At 38.5% G+C, this 23,499-nt stretch overlaps 1 protein-coding gene across 5 annotated transcripts in view; it reads left to right on the top strand.

Annotated features, from left to right (window-relative positions):
• The window catches only part of Ankrd12 (ankyrin repeat domain 12), a 112,321-nt gene that overhangs the window by 33,072 nt on the left and 55,750 nt on the right, over positions 1-23,499 (top strand). For 2 of the 5 annotated variants that reach the window (XM_028873974.2, XM_028873975.2), the window contains exons 4-8: positions 1,723-1,791; positions 6,502-6,648; positions 11,313-11,513; positions 14,926-15,068; positions 18,243-18,390. In XM_028873974.2, the coding sequence (XP_028729807.1) occupies positions 1,723-1,791; positions 6,502-6,648; positions 11,313-11,513; positions 14,926-15,068; positions 18,243-18,390 (708 nt within the window). Of the gene's footprint in view, positions 1-1,722; positions 1,792-5,349; positions 5,410-6,501; positions 6,649-11,312; positions 11,514-14,925; positions 15,069-18,242; positions 18,391-23,499 lie in introns of those variants that run through there. The other 3 variants (XM_028873976.2, XM_037210177.1, XM_037210178.1) reach the window with 3 other exon arrangements.

Raw genomic sequence — 23,499 nt, 5'->3', positions numbered from 1 at the left:
GTGTCTGATCCCTATTGAGGCTAGAAGAGGGCATCAGATCCTGCAGAACTGAAGACAGTTGTGAGCCACCCTGTAAGTGATGGGAATTGAAACTAAGTCCTTGCCGAGTGGTGGTGGCGCACGCCTTTAATCCTAGCACTTGGGAGGCAGAGGCAGACAGATCTCTGTGAGTTCAAGGCCAGCCTGGTCTACAGAGCGGGATCCAGGACAGGTACCAAAACTGCACAAAGAAACCCTGTCTCGAAAAACCAAAAAAAGAAAAAGAAAAAACAAGAAACTAGGTCCTCCGGGAGAGCAGCCTGTATTCCTAACTGCTGAGCCCTCTTGCCAATCCTGGCTAAGGATTTTCTCATTTAATGTAATGAGAACACCAGACATAGTCAGTCCAAAGTTGATACAACTCAGTCATGTGAGATGGAACTAAATTCTCTTTAGTCTTTCTTTTCTGCCTCTTTTAGCTCATACATGAACTTTGTCCTTAAGCATTTCCCCCCTTAGAGGTGGATGGTCTCAGCTTCTTGTCAGAAGGGGACTAGTGTGTTTCTCTTCCCATGAGGCTTGGCCCTTTTATTAATGAAATGGCCTCCTTAGAAACTTCAACTTCTGACTAGGCATGATGGTACCTGCCTTTAATATCACAGCACATGGGAAGCATAGATAAGTAGATCTCTGTGAGTTCCAGGTTAGTCTGCTACATAGAGAAACCCTGTCTCAAAGAAAGAAAAACTTGTATCATTGATTAGTGTACTGATAATTTTTATACATGTTCAATTTAATGTATTTAGTTTTGAAATATGCATGTTCACCAAAAGTCTTGTCATTGAATCAGCTTGTCAACTTGCTTTCCATTTGGTTAAAGGTTATTTTTATTAATGATCCCTTTTCTTGAATGAACCTTCTCATTATCAAACTTAAAAGTTGAAAATTTTCATATATTGTATTTTGTGGTTAATTGTTCTCTAATTTGTTTTTTCCCAACACTTGATTAGTTATACTTAACTAAAGTTGTTAATACTATGTGTAATAATGATTCTGAAAAGGTACATACGTGTCAGTAAACCGAGGCTGTGACTCTAAGAACAGTTGTGAGTTAAATGGCTTATTATTTCAAAGTAAAAACAGCTCTGGTTGTATCCTCACAGTTCTTAATAGCTGTCATAATGTGTTAGGCAGAAATTTGTACTTTTGACCTAGGGTATAAGGTGGTGCTTTGGAATGATCTCTGTCTTCAGTAGTAAATGCGGCAGTAATTCCTATCCCTGGGAATGAGTACAGTCTGGAGACAGGCTGGTCTAGGATGATACTGAGGTCCTAGATGGTCTTCTGTCTTAGGAGTAATTTTGGCCTTCATAGAAAATAAGTTTGATTCAACTTACTCAAAGACAAATTCTAAACAGAAAGTCAGTGATAAGAACACTGTCTCTTATATTGGCAGAATTAAAGAAATAGCATCAAAAGCTATGCTTAAACAAACAATACCATGGTGTTATTGGTTATATTTCTAAACTTGAAGGTACTCTACTTAGGAAGCTGAAATGTTACATGTTGGACAAACCTATGTTTTAAATGTCTTCTGTTCTTCCAAAATAGTATTTTTGAGGTAAAGCCAGTGATACATCATTGCCTAATTAACTGGTGGTCTTTTAAGAATGTTACTATGTTGAATTCTGCATTTCCCTTCGTATGCTTTTTTCTTTTCTCCTGTCTCTTTTCGTTCTGTAGATTCAGACCCAGGACATACAAGTGAAAATTGGGGGGAGAGACTTATATCTTCTTACAGGACATACTCAGGTAATTAGATTATCAGGTGTTCCTGTCAGCCAGCGGGTTCTGTCATGTTTGAGTAGTGTGCTATAAGTAACTTATTTTCAAACAAGTTTATAGAAACCTTTGCTAAATTAAATGAACTATATGAATCCACCACATTTTTCAGTTCACACTCCTCCCTAAGAGAGGGCATCCAGGCTCTTGGTCTGCTTTGTTGTAAATCCTTCCCAAGTGTACTTTGATAAAAACAGCGTTATCATGTTGTTTAGTCATGCAATTTCTCCTTTAAAATAAGTACTTAAAAGTATTATTCACTGAATTCTGTAGTGTTTATTGATTTTTTTTTTCTTCCCAGGTAGAATTTAACCATAAGTGTATTAAAATATGGGATCGCCTAGACAAATGCCCCGATCATTAACTTGTGTTAGAACTTCTCTAGTTAGTTATAGCTCCAATTGTTTGGGATTCATAATTACTCTAAATAAAGAGTATAGAGAAACTCCCTCATTTTAAAATAAAGAATATGGGGGCTGGAGAGATGGCTCAGCGGTTAAGAGCACTGGCTGCTCTTCCAGGGGTCCCGGCAACCACATGGTGGCTCACAACCATCCGTAATGAGATCTGGTGCCCTCTTCTGGCCTGCAGGTATACATATAGGCAGAACACTGTACATAATAAATAAATAAATCTTTAAAATAAAGAATAAAACTAGTGGTTTGTTTTTGAGATAAGGTCTTACTGTATAGCTCTGACTAGCCTAGAACTCTTTGTAGACCAGGCTGGCCTCAAACTCACAGAGATCTGCCTGCTTCTGCCTCCTGAGTGCTGGTGTTATAAGACGTGCTTTATCATGCCTGGCAAGACTAGTTATTTTGATTGATCTTTTATTTCTTCTTAAAATTAGACTGACACTCTATCTCTGAAGTTACTAAAATGAAAATCTTCTGTAGTCTCTGGGTATTTCTTTTTAGTTTTTAGCATATGATACTTAGCAATCAAAATTGAACATAAACCTTCTATTTCTAATATACATTTTATTTATCTTATAAATTTGGGGGCTGTGTGGAGGTGGTGAAGAACTAATTTCATCCTGAAATCATTGAGGTGTTAAGTTCCTGATGACAGTGTTACTGTGGCATTAGCGTGCCTTTCTGAAGGGACTGCGGAGCACTAAGACCAACCCAAACATGACCAAGTAGACTGTGGTAGACTGAAGTAGACTTCTGCCTGCCGCTGCTACGGAAGGCACAGACATTCAACCTCTCCTGGAGTTCTAGAACCTGGGCTTAATGGCAGTGACACCTCCCTTCCCTCCCGCCAGGAGGCAGTATTCACACTGAAAATGCAGTTGTTAATTATGTTCACTTGTCTCCATTGTCTTACTTGGAAACTACTTCATTGGGAAATATTTTATCCTTTAATTTTTGAGACACTAATAGGTTTATGAACCAAGTTTCCTAAGAAAAATTTTGCCCCTTCCCTGTGATAACACTCTACACTTACTTAAAAAGTGACAATGTTGAGTGTTCTGTTTATTCTGACAGGAAAAGGGAAAAAAGCACTAATTTTCTAGAATGTGACAGGGGGAACATCTCTGTTTCTGAAGCTCTGAATGTTAAAGAAGAAAGGAGAGAAAGATGGATTTGATGGAAAGACCATCTCAGTTTTTATTTTGATTAGTATTAGGTAAATTTCTTAGATATTTCCTTCAGAATCTACAGATAGACTCAGTGCAGGTTCAGTTCTGTGTTAGACAGCACTAAGTGGTCATGCTTGGCTGTTCCTGTGTTAAAGTTTTGGCAAGTTAGAACAAATGAGTGTGTGTTTCAGTGACTGAGGAGTGGAGCTCCGTACGTGAGCTCTTACACAGCACGTGTGAAATTCTGGATTCGCTCTCCAGCTACCCTCACCCCCACAAACCAACAAAAAACCCTGAGAGCTGTCAGTTACCGTCGTGTTCTAGTCTGTGACCAATCAGTGAGGTATTCACAGGATAGATCCCACATAGTTCTAGTGATGATTTCAAATTTTACAAAATAGATAGACAATGCTGCACACTTTAAGACCCAAAGCCTCAGTAGACAGAAGTCAACAGGATTACAAGCTGGAGATTACCAGGCTATACAGTGAGTCCTTTGCTAATTGGAGCCATATGGTATGGCCCTGTCTCCAAAAACAAATAACAACCAAAGCCACACTAAAAAATTAAAATAAAGAATAAATTTTAAATATAAACTTCGAAATGTAGTAGACTAATACTTAGCAATTTTAAAAAATATGTAATTGTCTCAAATTTAGCTATTTATACCAGCCACTATTCAGTTCATTTTCTTTTCCTAGTTCATATAAAATGTAAATTCAGGAAGATGATTATGGTAACTCAGAGAAAAAAACAGACTTAATATTGAATGCAAGTGTAAAATTTTTGTTTAAATATTTGGAATACATCCGACTTGTCTGAAGTAATTGTATATTTGATTATTTGACAGTATTTCTTTTCTATAACCCTGGTATATACACTTTAGAGTCATCTTTCTTTTTATGTGTGTGGTGGAGGAGAGGCAAGGTCTCACTATGTAGCTCTAGCTGATCTAGAACTATGTAGACCTGGCTGGCCTCAGAGCCAGCCAGGTCTACATGTCTCTGCCAACCTAGTGCTGGGATTAAAAGCATGCACCACCATGTCCAGCATGGAGTGTCTTATTTTTTAAATTATATTAAGATACACAGTTTTGCAAGTATTAAACAATGCATTCTGATGTGATGGTCTATACCTGTAATCCCAGCACTCCAGAGGCTAAGGTGGGCGATCACAGGTTTGAGGTCAGCCCAAGCTACAAAGCAAGAACCTATCTCAGAAACCACAGAAGGTAAATCCTGTTGGGTTCTACTCTTGTGGCCAGGTTGTACTTCTTTCTTAGAAGCATTTTTCAACTTTCTATTAAATGTTTGCACATTAAATATGTTGATTCTAGGAGAAAAATGCATTCACTGTATTTAAAAATTATTATCAGATAAAAAGGCATTAAAAACAACAGTAGCTGTGACTCCCTAAACATTAGAAAACAAAGATCTATAGAAAACTGTTAAGACAAAGAGTCTGTATTTCAGGGGAAAGAAAGTGTTCCTGAAAACCATCTCTAAGGCTTTATAATAACTTTAGTGATAGGTTAGATGTTGTGCTAGATTGGATTTTTATGGGGTCATTACTGAAGATAGTGCAGGGATGATGAAAACGGAAGCTAGAAAACATAGTAACAAGGTTGGTATTTTTTAATAAGTCTTGAAACATTTGGTTTTTTTTTTTTTTTTGAAAAAATCAATCATTCAACATATGGACATCTTAGCAGCTCACGGATTGATTTGAATCATTTGTGAGCAACAAAGTTTAAAGTGTTAAGACCTCATTTTTCTAGATCATTACAATACCAGTTTTTCTAATTAACTGGAGATAACACACTGGACCAATCATTAACTTTGTGTCTATCGGTAATATTAGATTTGAATTGATTTCTTGAAACTTGCTAGTTTTACTACTATTTGATTTTTGCTAATTTCAAATTTTATTAATTATTTTTGCAGCTCCTTTTTTCAGGTATCTCTAAACTTGAATTTTAAACTCCAGAAATAGATATCTAATAGGTAATAACCAGACCTTTATTTATTTACTTGAACCTGATATCTGAATTAATTCAGGTGAATTCCTAAGAGAAAAAGACATCTGTGTCTCGCACCTGTACCATCCAGTGCAGCCTGAACCCATTCCATGTAACTGGGCATACTTGCTGCACTGCTGGAGGGTTTTCTGAACAGCCAAAACTGACCTGTGGGGTGGGTTGGATCTTTTTGAGAAGGACTTTGGAAATTTCTGGATCTTTGCAGGATGTGTGTTAACTTCTAGCCACACACGATCTTTAGTCTGTTCATATTTAGCTTTGATTGGTATCATTCCATATTCATCTTTCCAGTCACTGCAGTGGAATGATTTGATGGCTTTTATACAGTAATTGTTGTGTGTGTTGAGACTTGTCTTAAATGCTTAGCCTCTTGCAAGATTGTACAAGCCATTGCTAGAATTAGGGTGATAATTGTAAGTCTCACTGGTATGTAGGCTTAGCAGCAGTACTATATATTGTGTGAAAGAGAACTTTCAAAGATGTAATACACTTGGCTATTTGTCCACAGATTCAACTGATCACAGATAAAATAGAAAAAAACAATTACAGAATTTTTTTCTTGTCATTATTCCCCAAACAATGCAGTATAACAACTATTTCATAGCATTAATAGACTATTCCGTATTTTGTGTTATACGTAATTTAGACATAATTCAAAGTATATGGGAGGAGTCACACAGGTTATGTATAAATCCTGAACTATTTTACCTGAGAGACTTGAGTAATTGCAGGTTTTATTACCCATAGTCCTAGAAACAAACTTAGAGATATCAAGGGACAACTCTATTAAGAACTATTTGAATTGTTAGATGCTACACTTCAATAGAACAAATAGTCAAAATTAAAATATTCCTAGTAGTAAGTTTTTCTAACAATAGAATCAAGAATATATTTTTTAGAGCTTTCAGAAAAATATTGCTTGCGTAAGTCTGGCAGTTTTGTCTGGCTACAACTAGTACACACGCATTGTCCACGTGCATGCCTAGCATCTACCAAAGCAGTTGTCTTGAGGACTTGTATTTGTTTCTGATTCTTACATATTTATTAATCATTACAGAGAAAGAAGGTCCAGAAAAGAAGAAAACAAAAAAAGAAGCTGGAAGTAAGAAGTCCACCCCAGTTAGCATTCTTTTTGGGTACCCACTCTCTGAACGGAAGCAGATGGCACTTCTCATGCAGATGACAGCAAGGGACAACAGTCCAGGTGATTGACATCTACGTCATTGAGTTAATGTGCCCAGAGTCAGGGTAACCTTGTCTTTCACAATTCTCTTTTACTAATTTGAGTTTTTATCCTTTATTGAATTTAATCAGCACTATTCATAACATTAGTTTTTAATTTTTTTCACTATTTGCATGATGTTTTATTTTTGTATCCTTCAGCGGATTACAAGGTCTATAAGAGCAAGAGTCCTTTTTGCTTAGTGAGCATTAATTAAATAGTTGTTAAATAAAACAAATGATTTGAAAGTGACCACCTTGAAAAATGTATATGTGGAATCCTATTTTATTATTTTTTAAAATAATACTAATGTTAAATTTTTAAATTTTTTTAGAAAATTATTTGTTTTTTTAAAGATTTATTTATTTTATGTGCATTGGTGTTTTGCCTGCATGTATGTCTCTGTGAAGATGTCAGATTGGAGTTACAGACAGTTGTGACCTACCATATGGGTTCTGAACATTGAACCCAGGTTCTAGAAGAGAAGCCATTGCTCTTAACCTCTGAGGCATCTCTCCAGCCCAGAAAATGATTTGTTTAATATGTGTGTGCATGCCTTAGTATGTGTGTGCGCGACCATTTGTTTGCACCACATGCATACAGGAGCCTGTGGGGATTAGAAGAGGCTGTCAAGCCAGGTAGTGATGATACACACCTTTAATACCAGCACTCGGGAGGTAGAGGCCACCTTGGTCTACAGAGTGAGTTCCGGGACAGTTAGAGCTACACAGAAGAAACCCTGACTCAAAAAAGCAAGGGGGAAAAAAAAGAGGGTGTCAGATCCCCTGGAACTTGAGTTACAGACTGTTGCAAGCTACAAGTGTGTGCTGGGACCTGAACCACCCAGGTCCTATGCAGGAGTAGCCAGTGCTCTTAGCCACTGAACTATCTCCAGCACTAGTTTATAAAAATAAAATTTGCTATTTTGATTACTCCTGTTGTTTCTTTCTTTTTAAACCTTTATCCCTCCTGTTTGAGGCCTTGTGCTCTCTGATACAGGTGTTTGAATGTTTCTTTACCCAGTGTGTGTATGTGCACATATGCATGTGTATGTGTGGTCAGAGGACAGCTTGTGGGGATTGGTTTTCTCCTGCCATGTAGAAACTAGGGACTGAACTCAGATTGCTAGGCGTGGTAGCAAGCACTTTTATTCCCCGAAACAACTCATTGTCCCAACAGTCAGTGTTTCTGTCATTAACTTGGTAAAGACTGGGCAAATGAAAGATGTGCTAAGCCACATCCTCAACCTTGTTTTTGCCTCTTAGTTTGAGACAGGATCTCACTAAATTGTCCATGCTGACCTTGAACTTCATAGCCTAACCAGACCTTGACTGGCAGTTTTCCTGCCTCATCAGTCTGCTGAGTGACTCACATCACAGGCATGTACTACTAGACCAAGTCAAAAGTATATCTTTTGTTGTTGTTGCTAGGTGTGTGTTTGTTTTTCCAGTATAAATATGATTATACTGCATTAATCTACAACTGGTTATTTTCATTTAAATTGCTAGTCAACTTTATTAATATGTGTGGAAGTAGAGAGGAAAGCTTTTGAAATTACAGGTTGTTAACTATCATGGACATGTGCTTAGAGCTTTATCCGTTGATAGAGCCTTTAGTTTATAAGAAAGTCAACAGGTTCATCTTCTTCAATTATTTGACTATCATGATTATAAAATTTAGCACATTTTTTGAGTTCCAGTGTGTACCAGGAAGTCTTGTAAGCAGTTGAGATATAAATTAAGCTTCTTACTCTTGAGTCCATGTTTTAGAAATAACTAAATGGAAAAATTGCTGGTGAGACACTGTACTTGAAATCCCAAAAGTAAACCTCTAAATTTTTCTGTATGGGAAAGGATGCTGATGCTTTAGAGCTCTGGCTGTGATGTCTTGCAAGACAGATGATGAAAACTTACGTTCTCTGGATTTTTTTCCCCTCTTAGAGCAGGATTGTATGTTTTCAAAAGTAATTGCTTAAGAACCCATTTTTTTACCTAGTAGTTCTAAAATTGGTGGAGTAAGGGTAGAGGGCTTTGTTTTTTGATGTGCAGACTAAATCAAGAATAAAAAGATGTCAATTGGCCTGGAGAGCAGGCTCAGTGGTTGAGAGTACATGACTCAGCCACCTATAACTCCAGCTCTGGGGGCACTTGCAATCATGCACAAGCCCACACACTCACACACACACACACACACACACACACACACACACACACACACACACAATTTAAAATAATAAAAATAAGTGTTAAAAATATGTGAATCATAGCAAAGCATAATTTTGACAAATCTTTTTCTAACTGCTTTTGTTTCTTATAGATCTTTGACTTAATATTCATAGTAAAATAACCTGAGTTGAATTTGTGCATTATATCAGAAGAGAACTCTAGTGCTTTTAGTCGGTGCTGTGAATGCCAGCCTCTAGTGTCTCTTCATCTGGATTCTCATATACTACAATATGCCCAGAAAAATACATTTTAATTCATCAAATTATTCATTAAGGAAACATATATTTGATATTCCATTATCATTTTAAACCTATTTTATGAATTGACAGAAAGGAAAAATATTTCTTATGTTAGCTTCTTACCAGTATATCTAACTCATTTTTTTTTTCTTTTTGTTTTGTTTTATTTTTCAAGACAAAGTTGTAGTCCTGGCTGTCCTGGAACTCACTCTATAGACCAGGCTGGCCTTGCCTGCTCCTACCTCCTGAGTACTGGGATTAAAGGCCCCACTGCCTGGCAATTTTTAGATTATTAGGTTAAGAAGGTATTTCCTGTGCTCTAAGAAATATTACCATTAAGAACTTTTAAAGAATACAAAGTCATTTAGAACTTCTTTTCCGTTTGTATCTTGCTGCTGTTGTTTGAAGATTGTACATTCATTACAACATTTCTCTTTTTCCTCCCTCCAAATCCTCCTATGTACCCTTACCTGCTGTTCTTCAAAGTCATGGGCTCTTTCTTCATATCACATGTATGTATGTATTTGAATATACATGCATTCATACATACACACACACACACACACACACTCCCAAATATGCCCATTGAGTCTATATAATGTTACTTGTATATATGTTTTCAAGGCTGACTCTTTGGCACTGGACAAACAATTAGTGTGCTGTTTGCCTGGGGAAAGACATCCCTCTTGCTCCCAGTTCTACTCGTTGCCTGTAGTTCTTTGTATGGGGTTGAGACCTTGTTTGCTGATCTTTATCCAGTTGGGCATGTTCGTTAGTGTCCTTGTTTAGCTCACAGTTGGGCGGTTATGTTGGTGAGACTTTATGGGTATAGTGTAGCTGAAGTTTTCCTGGTCCTGCCTGGCCCATGATCAGGACAAATCTCTCTCACCTGCCAGTCCCACAGCTGCTCAGACCCAAGCAAACACACAGAGACTTATATTACTTATAAACTGTATGGCCATGGCAGACTTCTAGCTAGCTATTTTTATATTTTAAATTAACCCATTTCTATTATTCTATACCTTGCCATGTGGCTTGTGGCTTAGCGGTATCTTACATGTTGGTGGCTCTTGACTCCTGACGCAGCCTTCTTCCACCCAGCATTCTCCTCTCTCCTTGTCCCACCTACACTATCCTTCCTGCATGGCTACTGGCCAATCAGCATTTTATTTATCAATCAATCAATCAATCATAGCAACATATATTCACAGCATACAGGACATCCCACAGCACTTCCCCTTTTCTGTTTTTGTTTGTTTGTTTGTTTTTGTTTTTGTTTTTTTCAAAAAGGAAGGTTTAACTTTAACATAGTATTGACACTGATTGGCCAGTAGCCAGGCAGGAAGGATAGTGTACGTGGGACAAGGAGAGAGGAGAATACTGGGAGAAGGCTGAATCAGGGAGACACTGCCAGCCACCACGAGGAGAAGAGAAGCATGATGTAAGATACCAGTAAGCCACGAGCCACGTGGCAAGGTATAGATTTATAGAAATGGGTTAATTTAAGATATAAGAACAGATAGGAAGAAGCCTTCCCCGGCCATATAGTTTATAAGTAATACAAGTCTCTGTGTGTTTGCTTGGGGAACATGAGTGGGAGAGATTTGTCCCGACTGCTAGCAGGCCAGGATACAGAAAAACTTAAGCTACAGTATAGCTTTCAATGTTACCAGGAAACACAGTCTCCCAGCAAAGTCCCTGACTCTCTGACTCTTGGAATCATTCTGCCCCTCTTCCTCAGTGTTCCCTGGGCCTTAGGTATAGGAATGTTTTGTAGACATATCCATTGGGACTGGGCTCCACAGATCTATGTTTTGGTGGTTGTGGTTTCCTGTAATGGTCTCCATCTGTTGCAAAGAGAAGCTTCCTTGGTAAGAGTTAGAAACTACACTTATCTGTATAAGGACAAATGTTTATAGATTGTTATTAAGGGTTATGCTGGTTTACTAAATTAGTAGTTGTAGATTCTTCTCCAGTAACCATCATTTCACTAGTGCTAATTAATTAGTACTAGGCATGGCTTTCTTCTTGTTGAGTGGGTCTTTCGGTCCAATTAGAGAGCAGTTGGTTACTACCAAGGTACGTGGGCCACTACTATATCCATAGGGTTACTGTGCCATGCTGGTGGTTGATGTGGTTCACAGGTATTGGGAACTTTTCTGAACTGTCTTCTTTCTTACAGATTCCACACCAAGTCATCCGTCACAAGCAACACCAGCCCAGAAGAAGACGCCCAGTTCTTCCTCTCGACAAAAAGATAAAATTAATAAAAGAAATGAACGCGGTGAAACTCCTTTACACATGGCTGCTATTCGAGGAGATGTGAAGCAAGTCAAAGAGTTAATAAGTTTAGGGGCAAATGTGAACGTAAAAGACTTTGCAGGTGAGACCTTATTGACACTGGTGCCAGGGACTGAAATGGAAACATCCTGGCTATAATTTTAAAAGAATATTTTATTCAGAATTGAAGTATATATAAAACCTTGATCTGTTACATTTCCATGTCAACAGTTAATCAGATTTTTATGTATACAACTTGCATATACTACTGTGTAATTATATATATATTAGTCTCTATTTTAGGTAAATTTGAGCATATAATATTTTAATATGGTTAATTTATAAATAGTTGTTTCAAGAATGTTTATTAACTTGAATACAAGGATTATAAGAGAGTAGAATTATCTTTTCTTTTTTTAAAAGTATACTTAGTATTAGTGTGTTTAGGAAAGTGGGGCGTGTGCTACAGCATACATGTGGATTCAGAGGACAACTCTGTGGTCAGTTTTCTCCTTCCACCTTATGTAGGTTTCTCTGGTCTCCAGGCTTGCCCTGTAAGTACCTTTATCTGCTCAGCCTTCTCGCTAGCCTTTGTTAGTTTTAATTACCCAGGTAGCATAATTTTTACCACTCTTAAGAATACAAGCAGTCAAAGCATGTCAAAATAAAGAAATTCTCCTTAATTGCACGTATCACTTCTTTGCCTTTGGCCACAATCAAATGTAATTTCACATGTTATGCTCTTCTTGCCTTTCCCCACACCCCATACTTTTTCTCTTCTACAAAATTATTAACAACTTGGAAAACTATCTATCAGCTTATTTTCATGATTATGCATAAAATTTAACATTTACATAATTATACATAGACTTTAAAAAACATGAAATAATTCTTTGTGTATCTATAATTCTGTAATTTACCTATAATATTTGGAAGATGTGTTTGTGTATTTCATTTATTTTTTTTCTGAGACAGTTTCTCTGTGTAGTTTTGGTGCCTGTCCTGGATCTTACTCTGTAGACCAGGCTGGCCTCAAACTCACAGAGATCCACCTGGCTCTGCCTCCTGAACGCTGGGATTAAAGGCATGCGCCGCCACTGCCTGCTGGTATTTCAATTTTAATAGCTTCATATTTTATAGTGTAGCCTTTCTGGGTGTTTGTTTTTTTTTTTTTTTTTTTTTTTTTTTTTTTTTTTTTTTTTTTTTTGAGACAGGGTTTCTCTATGTAGCCATGGCTGTTCTTAAATGTGCTGTGTAGACCAGGCTGGCCTCTAACTCACAGAGATACACTTGCCTCTGCCACCTGGGTTAAAGGCATGTGCCACCATGCCTGGCTTTTCTTAAGTAGTACTGTAGTGAACACTCTTTTAGAAATGTATGTCGGGTGGTGGTGGCGCACGCCTTTAATCCCAGCACTCGGGAGGCAGAGCCATGCAGATCTCTGTGAGTTCGAGGCCAGCCTGGACTACCAAGTGAGTTCCAGGAAAAGGCGCAAAGCTACACAGAGAAACCCTGTCTCGAAAAACCAAAAAAAAAAAAAAAAAAAGAAAAAGAAAAAGAAATGTATTTGTACATAGTTATGAAGTATCTTAGTAGAATTGAAATTACTTATAATAAAGGAGATGCATATTGTAAGTTATTTTAAATAATGGCAGCTTATCTACCAAAAGTCATGTATCCATCAGTTCATATCTTATATGAAAGCCAAGCAAAATGACATACACCTCTTATTCCCAGCAGTCAGGAGGCCAAGCATTGCAGTCTTAGCTACATACAGAGTTCAAAGTCAGGCCCTCTCTCAGCAACAAAAAAAGTGTATGAAGCGGTCCTTTTCTTCATGTCTTCATTAGGACTGGATATTATCACACCTATAATTTCAGCACTTTGGAGGTAGAGGCAGAGGGATCTCTATAGAAGAGATAGGAGGGGAGGGAGAAAGAATGGAGAGAAAGAGACACTGATGCATTCTGGAGTGATGATACATTTTATTATCTACCCAAAACATACATCACTGTTCATCTAAGATTCTACATTTACAGATTTATTTTAAAACATGATCTGAGATGTATAAAAATTGAGTAAGGGATAATATTGAAGCATTTTTTTTTTCTAAATTCAAATCTAACAGTAAGCCAGTTCCCCAGGATGGGAACTTGTAAAAATAAATAACTGTTTATTCAGTCAGTTGAGTACTGTGTCCTACCCAGGTATGGTAGTATGTACCTGTAACTCCAGTGCTCAGGGCGATCCTGAGGTGACTGAAGCCATGCTGGGCTGTTAGGGGAGATGGAATCTGGAAAGAATCAAAGCAATAGTATGTTCTAGAAGAACATAACAATAAAAGGAAACACCACATAGCCAGGGTGGTGGTGGTGCACACCTTTAATTCCATCACCGGGGAAGCAGAGGCAGGTGGATCTTAGTGAGTTGGAGGCCAGCCTGGTCTACAGAGCGAATTCCAGGACAGCCAGGGCTACATAGAGAGACCCTGTCTAGGGGCGGGGGAAAGAAGCACTACTTCAGATAAAGGATTAAACATCTGTAGCAAGCCTTCTTGTTGGGCTATCTTTGGACCACCAGCCTTCAAATAATGACCCAGAGACTTATTATTAATTATGAAAGCTTGGCTTTAGGTTAGGCATTTTCCCCACTAGCTTTTATAACTTAATTAACCCATATTTTTTTAATCTACATTCTGCCAAAATGGCTTGGTTAACTCTTTGTACAACACATCTGACTTGCTCCACGTCTGCTGGTGAAATACTAGATTCCTCCTCCCAGTTTCTCTCTCTCTCTCCTGGAAGTCCTGCCTTGCCTTTCTCTCCTCCTAGTTATTGGCCATTTAGCTCTTTATTAAACCAATCAGAAGGCACCGTAGGCAAAGACACATCTTTACAGTGTAAAGAAATATTCCACAACAAACATGCATCCTTGTTTCTGAATATGGGGAAAGCTAGTAAGAATTACATGAAATTCTAAAAACAATTATATTTGGTGATAGGATTATTATAGGATTACAGTGCTGTTTGTGTTTTTTAGTGTTTTCTATTATTTGTGAACACATTTAATTATGAAAATAAAGTGACATCTTTTTTAAAAGCAGTACTACATCTAGAAAAGAGTGAACACATTTAATTACGAAAACAAAATGACGTGTTTTTTTAAAGTAGTATAAAGTCTAGAAAAGATATCAACATAAGACATAAAACAAAGGATTTTAACTGACTTACCAAAATTACTCATATTTTGCCTTTTTTATTTTTCTATAGTTTTGATGATTATGAATTAAACCAAATTAATACTGAATAAAGTTAATATTTTATCAAATAATTTAGTTCCGTTGAAACTAATATTCCCTCAAATGAACTTTCTGCAAAATTGATGGTGTTCTTGTTTCTTTTAAATAGTTTCTTCCTCTTTCCTTTTTCTTTTGTATCATGTTTAATTTAGAATTGATGTGCTACATATAGATATGAACATGGAAAGCATGAATCTTGTTCATATTCTCACTTTAGGTTGGACACCTTTGCATGAAGCGTGCAATGTTGGATATTACGACGTTGCTAAAATACTGATAGCAGCAGGAGCAGATGTTAACACACAAGGATTAGATGATGACACGCCCCTCCATGATTCTGCCAGCAGTGGACACAGAGATGTGAGTATGGTGAACAAGTCATGGTGTATATTCTCACTCAACAAAGGCAACCAGGAGTAATTGAGCACACCTCTTAGTTGTATGATCTTGAATTTCATTCATTGCTCCTTTACCTCATCTTTATTTTCTTTTTTTCTATTTTCTGACTTCTTATTTGTACTTAACTTGATTTAGCATTATTTTTTCGTAAAGTAAGCCATGTTCAGGCAGGCATGGCATTGCACACCTTTAATCCTAGCACTTGAGGGGCAGAGATAGGCAGGTCTTTGAAATTGAGATCATCCTGGTCTACATAGTAGACCAGTGAGGGTTATACAATGAGACTCAAAAGAACTCCCTGAAAATAAAATATGTGATATTTAATTGAGAATAAGTTAAACAATTTGGTAAACATTTTATTACAATACTTTCATCTGTCAGATAAATAGATGGAGTATGGTTGGGACATACACTAACAGCAGAGGTTATAGGGGTTTCTCTGTGTAGTTTTGGTGCTGTCCTGGATCTCACTCTGTAGACCAGGCTGGTCTTGAACTCACAGAGAGGCCTTGCTCTGCCTCCCAAGTGCTAGGATTAAAGACATGCACCACCACCGCCCGGCAATTACTGTGCTCTTAATTAAATAAGTTAGGTCTCTCTTGTGAGCATCCATTTCCTCCTCTTAAAATTATAATACCTTTAAAAAGAGAGAGGTTTCTTTTTATTTAATTTTTTTTAAAGCTTTTTAGCCAGGTAGCGGTGGTGCACACCTTTAATGCCAGCATTCAGGAGGCAGAGGCAGGCAGATCTCTGTGAGTTTGAGGCCAGTGAGTTCTAGGACAGCCAGCGCTATACACAAAGAGAAACCCTGTCTCAAAACAAACAAACAAACAAAAAAGCTTTAATAAAATTTGCATGGGTACTTTGTGTGTATGCATGTCTGTATACCACATGTGTGCAGTGTCTGTGAGAGCCAGAAGAGGGCGCTCGAGACCTGGGAACTGAAGTGTCAGATGGTTGTTAACTGCCTTGTGAGTGCTGGAACCCACTCCAGATTCTCTGCCAGAGTGCAAGTACTTTTAACTGCTGAGTCATCTCAGTCATGTCGATAGTCCTGAGAATTAGACCTTTTAAAAGGGAATATAATGAAGGACATGCAAGCAAACCTTGAAAATGTGGAAACATCAGGGAAGAATACCCTAAAAGTCCCTTCAGTATTGCTGTACTTCATATTATACTAAAATAAATTTTAGAAATAAAAAGTGCTGTTTTCTTCATTATTTTCTGTAAGATATTTTCACATTTTTCTCATTAAAGACATTGTAATGTTGGCTGGTAAGTAGGTAGACACCTGCTATAAAAGTGGAATTATACCTTGTGACTTAGACCTATTTCTGTGACCCTAAGTTCCTAAATATGCTCCTACCAGCACAGTATTTCCAAAAGTGACATTTGAGCTCCTGTGCTTTAAGCACTCAGTAATGTTTGCAGCCCTTCTAGAAGGACACCGCTGTGCTCTGTTCAAGAGTTTAAAATGACTGTACATACAGATTTAACTTACATGCATGTGAGCGCCATGTGTGTGCAGGAACCTGCAAAGACAAGAGGGTATCCATGTACAGGTAGCTGTAAGCTACCATCTTGGCTCTGGGAACTGAACCCAGGTCCTCTATAAGAGCAGTGAGAGTGCGTAACCACTGAGCCATCTCTTACCCTAGATATCTACACCATGTCCTGTGGACTAAGCTAAGGAAATACTTTTCCATTCAGTAAAAATCACAATATCGTTAAGAAACATCAAACCTTTTAAGGAGGGGAAGTTGAAAGAGAGCGGATCTATGAACAGGTCTAAGAGGTCAGGGTTGGAGGGCAGGACACAGCTTCCCAGGGCCTATCTGTGCCCTGCCATTCACAAATATATTGTGCCTTATTTACACATCTTTATGCTGCTTTACTCCTAGTTCTGTTTTAGGTAGCTATTGTTATTATTTATTTAATTATTTATTTTTGAGACAGGGTCTCTCTGTGTGTACCCCTGGCTGTCCTAGAACTCACTCTGTAAGATCAGGCTGGCCTCGGACTCACAGAAATCCGCCTGCCTCTGCCTCCCCGGTGCTGTGATTAAAGGTGTGTGCCACCACCACCCAGTTGTATTTATTACTTTTTTGGCTTATCATTTTTCCTTACTTTCTCATTTGTTGCCTGTTACGTTTTAAGCAATTTTAAGTGAATGTAACTATTCATTAGAGTGTTTGTATATAGGGCTATCTGTAAAAATGTTGTTTATGTTGGAAACTTTGTGGCATGTTTTTCCAACCCTCTATACCTACATTGATTGCTTCTTGATGGTTATAGGAAGCTCTCAGCAGGGTCAAGAATCTTGGTTTTCAGACAGACCATCTCTCTATATATACCCCTGGCTGTCCTGGAACTCTATGTGGACCAGTCTGTGAAACCATCTTTCCAGCTCTCCTACCCCATCTCTCCAGTTCCAACAACCCCCACCCTCATTTAAAAATTAAGGAGAACATTTCTTTATAATAGATGAAGTCATTGGGTGGAGTAAGGTTTAATGAAAGTTCAATTAGTGAAGGGTAATAATAATAATTTTGGGGGCTGGAGAGATAGCTCAGAGGTTAAGAGCACTGGCTGCTCTTCCAGAGGTCCTGAGTTCAATTCCCAGCAACCACATGGTGGCTCACAACCATCTGTAATGAGATCTAGTGCCCTCATCTGGCCTGCAGGGATACATGCATGCAGAACACTGTATATGTAATAAATAAATCTTTAAAATAATAATAATAATAATAATAATAATAATAATAATAATAATAATAATAATTTTGAGTAGATGCTATGTCATGGATATAGAATAGACAAAATAACATTCAAATGGATGTTGTGTTATCAAGAAACTAGCTTGAGAGACTGGAGAGATGGTTCAGCAGTTAAGACCACATGCTGCTATTCTGGATGCCTGGTTCAGTTCCCAACACCCATATGGCAGCTCACAACAATGTGTCATTCCAGCCAATCCCAGGGGATCTGATGCCCTCTTCTGAGCACTTTGGACACCAGGCAGGCGAGTGGTACACAGACAAATGCAGGCAAAACACTCATACGTGTAAAAGAAGAGAGGGAGAAAGGTTTGAAATAAAGGACAGAACTAAATCTTCCTACTCTTTAATGTTGCAGATAGTGAAACTGTTGCTTCGTCATGGTGGGAATCCATTTCAAGCTAATAAACATGGAGAGCGTCCAGTGGATGTAGCAGAGACAGAGGAATTGGAGTTGCTGCTAAAAAGAGAGGTGCCTTTGTCTGGTGATGATGAAAGTTATACAGGTTTGTGTCTTGCTTGTTGTTTTGAGACAGGGTTTTGCTGTTTAGCCTAGGCCAGCCTCAAACTTGAAATCTTCCTGCCCCATTCTTAGTGCTTGGATTACAGGTGTGTACCCCCAAGCCCAGCTCCAGTTTCAGATAATATATATCCAATTGTTTGACGCGGTATTTTATAGAACATTCTGCATTGGTGTGTAATACATAAAATGGTCACCTTAGAATAATGCTAGCTAGTTATTGAATGCTTCTGTGGTTAGCTATGAGTGGTGTAGTTACTGACCTTTATGTGCTGTCTGCAGCGTATGTGAATGCAGTCCCAGTACCATACCACCCTCTATCTATTGTAACTACCTAAGTTGCTAACCTAACCTTTGACCTCACTTAGTCTTACTGCAGAACCTCTCACCGGGCATGCCTATCAGCAATTCTGCTGTCATTTCCCTTCTGTTTGCTATTATGTAGCTACTAACACTATAGTTCGTGTCTTTTCTTGATTTAATAAGTCAGTTTGTGCTTTTGTAATTGGGTGGTTGAGCCCTAATAAGCAATTTCTTTACAAACATAACTTTTATTTATTATTACTAGTTTTTTGTTTTGTTTTATTTGTCTGAGCAAGGTCTTACTCTGTTTCTGGCTAACCTTGAACTCAGAGCTCTGCCTGCCTCTGTCTTCTGAGTGCTAGGATTCAAGGCATCCACCACCATGCCTGGTACAAACATAATTTTTTAAAAAGGGTAATCTAAAATAATTCTTTTGAGCTGGGGACGGGATCCACAGCCCTATGCATGTTAGGTGAGCAGTTTGCTACTGAGCTAACCCGCAGCCCCTTAAAGGACATGTTAGAAAACATTTGGCATACTTAGAGTTTAAAGAAATAACAGTTCACGTATATTACAGAAAACACTTTTCCATGTTGAGAAAAGTTTTCTGGGTTCAAATTGGAAGAATTCATTGTATTTTAGGCAAAACTCAATGAAAAAAAGCAAGTATGACAAATGGCCATGCCTACATAAAGTCTCAATTCTTATAAGTATGTAGACATGTGACTTTTACATTAAATTATAGACAAGAGATTAAATACCAAAGTGTACTTTTACCATTTACAGAAAGTAATAGTTTGAAAATAGTTTTACCTTTTACTTTTATATAATACTTACTTATCTGTCATGTGAAGGCTGACTAAAAGAATGCATCTGAGTGTGGAATGGTTGCCGTGGCTGGAGGTAGTTGGAAATGTGCTCCGTTGATCAAGACGTGCTGCCAGATTGTGGATAAAGTAAGAAAGCGGCCATGGGATAAAGACCAGCAGCTGCCACTGACTATAGCGACCTGAATGACTTGTAAATATCATCAGTAGATTCTACAAGAGGTTACGCTTACAAAGAAAAGCACAGTTTAGACCTCACACAAAAACTCAAACACTTGTGAAACAGAGACAACAGCAGCAAGTATAGTAAACTCAAAAGGCACGTGACGTGGCCAGAGGGATGGCTCATGGGTAAGCGTGCTGGCTGCTCTTGCAGAGGCCCCAGGCAGAACTCCCAACCACCTTCACTCTGGTTCCAGAAGAACCAGCACCTGCTAGGCTCCTTGGCACCAGGCAACACGTAAAAGTAAAGGAATCTGTTTTTTTAGGAGTATAGTATGTGATAACTATTTTAGTTTTAAAATGTATTTTTAAAGAGCACACAAAGTATTTTGAACATGCTGACCCTCAGTTCCTTAGCGATCTACCCTCACTCTGTCACCACCCCTCCCAACTTCATATCCTTGACTTAGGTTTTAAAAGAATTCACCGAATCCAGTTTGTTCTGCACATGGATTGAGGCACATGTACCAGTGCACTTATATACTGATGGACATGTGCTGAGGCACACATGTACTGATTGATGCACTTATATACTGATGGACATGTACTGAGGCACACATGTACTGATGGACATGTGCTGAGGCACATGTATTGATTGTTGCACATATATACTGATGCACTTATATACTGATGGACATGTACTGATACACATATCCTAGAGCTTGGTTAACCTATAGGGCCACACCCATAATGAAAACTCATTTGTGTTTAGTTTTTCTAATAATATTACAAACATCCTTCCATATATACTATGTTACAAAATAGAAGTGGGTTTGCATTTACTCTATTAAGAATTTTAAAATAGCTAGGCGGTGGTGGTGCACACCTTTAATCCCAGCATTCAGGAGGCAGAGCCAGGTGGATCTCTGTGAGTTCGAGACCAGCCTAGTATGCAGAGTGAGATCGAGGACAGGCACCAAAACTACACAGAGAAGCTCTGTCTCGAAAATAAGGGCTGAAGAGATGGCTCAGTGGTTAAGAGCATTGACTGCTCTTCCAAAGGACTCAGGTTCAATTCCCAGCACCCACATGTCAGCTCCAACTGTCTGTAATTCCAGTTCCAGGGGATCTAACGCCCTCATACAAACATACTTGCAGGCAGAACACCAATGTACATAAAAATAAAAATAAATTGCTAGGCGGTGGTGGCACACGCTTTTAATCCCAGCACTCAGGAGGCAGAGGCAGGCAGATCTCAGTGACTTCGAGGCCAGCCTGGTCTCCAAAGTGAGTTCCAGGAAAGGTGCAAAGCTTTACAGAGAAACCCTGTCTCGAAAAACCAAAAAAATAAAAATAAATCATTAAAAAAAGAATTTTAAAATAAGAAAAATGTTTTTTGGTCTGTTTGGATAAATAAACCATAAAGGATATAGGTTAAAAAGACATCTCCCTAAAGTATTTATTAATTTAAGTTACATACATACTCCCTGTATATATTCAATTACATATATACTACTGTAGAAAGATACTGTTTTGTGTAGAGGTCTTGGGAGATGGTGACTCCACAGGTCAAGTGCTTGCTGCTTGAAGACCCGAGTCTGGATCTCTAGCTCCTACAGAAAATGCCAGCAGAGTGTCATGGACTGGGTGTAACCCAGTGTTTGGGAGCAGTCAGACTGCCTAGCTAAACAAGCCAAATTGTCAAGCACCCACTATACAAGGTGGGAAGTAATGAAGGAAGACATTTAACATCAACCCCTGGCACGAATATGCATTCACATCATCATACAAATGCACCCCGTACAAGCAAATGTATATGCACACATGTGCATACCGTATGTATGAAGACACACAAAAACAATTAAAGGACAACTATTTGGCGCTTTTTTTTTCTGTTCTCATATAAAACTGTTTTAAGCATGGCTCTGTAAGTGCTTAAAGATGCCTGCTGTCAAGCCTGTAACCTGAATTTAGTTCCTGGAACCCATGTGGTGAAAGAAGACCAACTCTTAAAAGTTGTCCTCTGACCTCTACATGCACTGTGGCAGTCACGTAACCAAACACATATGCATAAAAAGTTGTAAAGAGAAGGGTTGTAGAGCTGACTCAGCCATTAAAGGGCAGTGCTAGAAGTGGAGCTTAGGACCGAATGCACAGGAGCACAGGACAGTCTGACTGAGCCACACCTCCAGGTGTGCGCACACAGATCGGACACTGTATATTAGGTGACTGTGGAACCACCTGTTAGTTTTCTAAGTGCTGTCTGTTTTTCAGACAGTATTAGGTAGACTACACTTGAAAACCGTGGTGAAGATCATTTCTGTCCATTACCACCTGTCTTCTTTGTAAGCTAGCCTCTTACAGCGTGTTTTTAAAATTCTCTCTGTCTCCCCCCCCCTTTTTGGACAGAATATCATGTAGCCTGGGCAGACCTCAAACTCACTATGTAGTCAGAACTGGCCTTGACCTTGCAGTCCACTTTCCTCCACCTCCCAAGTACTGTGATTAAAGGCATATGCTACCACATTCAAGGCCTATGAGAGTAAGCAAGCACTCTACCAGTTGAGAATACAGCCTTCACCCCAAATTCTCAACATTTTATTATGGAAAATACTCAAATGTATTAATTTTCAAGAAATTATACATAGTAAGTACATATTTATTTGTATTTCTAGCAAGTATTATACACAGTAAATACCCTATACCCATCAATTATATTTCCCAATTGTTAACTTTTACTGTATTTCCTTTACATTGTCATATTCTCATCCATCACTTTCTCTAGCCTTGACTAGCCTGGAACTCTATGTAGACCAGACCAACCTCCAACTCAGATGTCCTCCTGCTTGTGCCTCCCAAGTGCTGGGATTAAAGGCGTGCACTACTATGTCCAGGGTACTTCTTATGTTTTGACAATTCACAATAAGACGCAGGCATCCCTAAATACTTGAGTATGCATTTTATTAACTGAAGTTTGATATTTGCTTATGATTTCTCTTGGTAATAATTGTGTTGGAAAATACATGTCTATCATTCTTTGAGTTTTGAGAAATTCCTAGACCTATATAGATAGGGGGAAGAACAAGTCAGTAATATAACAGAGAAATAGAGTGATTCCTTGACTGGGTGACCCAAATGAGCATCATCTAAGTAAGGACAGATGCACAGCGTGTGCCTCCAAATGTAAATATAGATGCACGGCATGCACTTCCAGATGTGATAAGTGTAGAGGCACAGCCTGTGCCTCCAGATGTGATAAGTGTAGAGGCACAGCCTGTGCCTCCAGATGTGATAAGTGTAGAGGCACAGCGTGCGCCTCCAGATGTGATAAGGTAAATGAACAGCATGTGCCTCCAGATGTGATAAGTATAGATGCACAGTGTGTGCCTCCAGATGTGATAAGTGTAGATGCACAGTGTGTGCCTCCAGATGTGATAAGTGTAGATGCACAGTGTGTGTCTCCAGATGTGATAAGTCTAGATGCACAGCATGTGCCTCCAGATACGATAAGTCTAGATGCACAGTGTGTACCTCAGGATGGAAGTATAGATGTACAGAGTGTGCCTCGGAATGTAAGAGAAGATGCACAGCGTGTGCCTCCAGATGTAAATGTAGATCTAGAGTGTGTGCCTCCAGATGTAATAAGTGTAGATCATCACCATCTGAACTTGTGTTATCTTGAAGAATGTTCTATGTTTTAAAAAATAAAGCCAACTTAATGTCATAGATTAAGAATTGACAGTGTGGGCTGGAGAGATGGCTCAGCAGTTGAGAGCACTGGCTGTTCTTCCAGAGGTCCTGAG

This window comes from Peromyscus leucopus, chromosome 13 (assembly GCF_004664715.2).
Source record: "Peromyscus leucopus breed LL Stock chromosome 13, UCI_PerLeu_2.1, whole genome shotgun sequence".
Lineage (NCBI taxonomy): Eukaryota > Metazoa > Chordata > Mammalia > Rodentia > Cricetidae > Peromyscus > Peromyscus leucopus.
The sequence above is the reverse complement of the archived record's forward strand: the minus strand, read 5'-3'. Positions and strand labels throughout refer to the sequence as shown.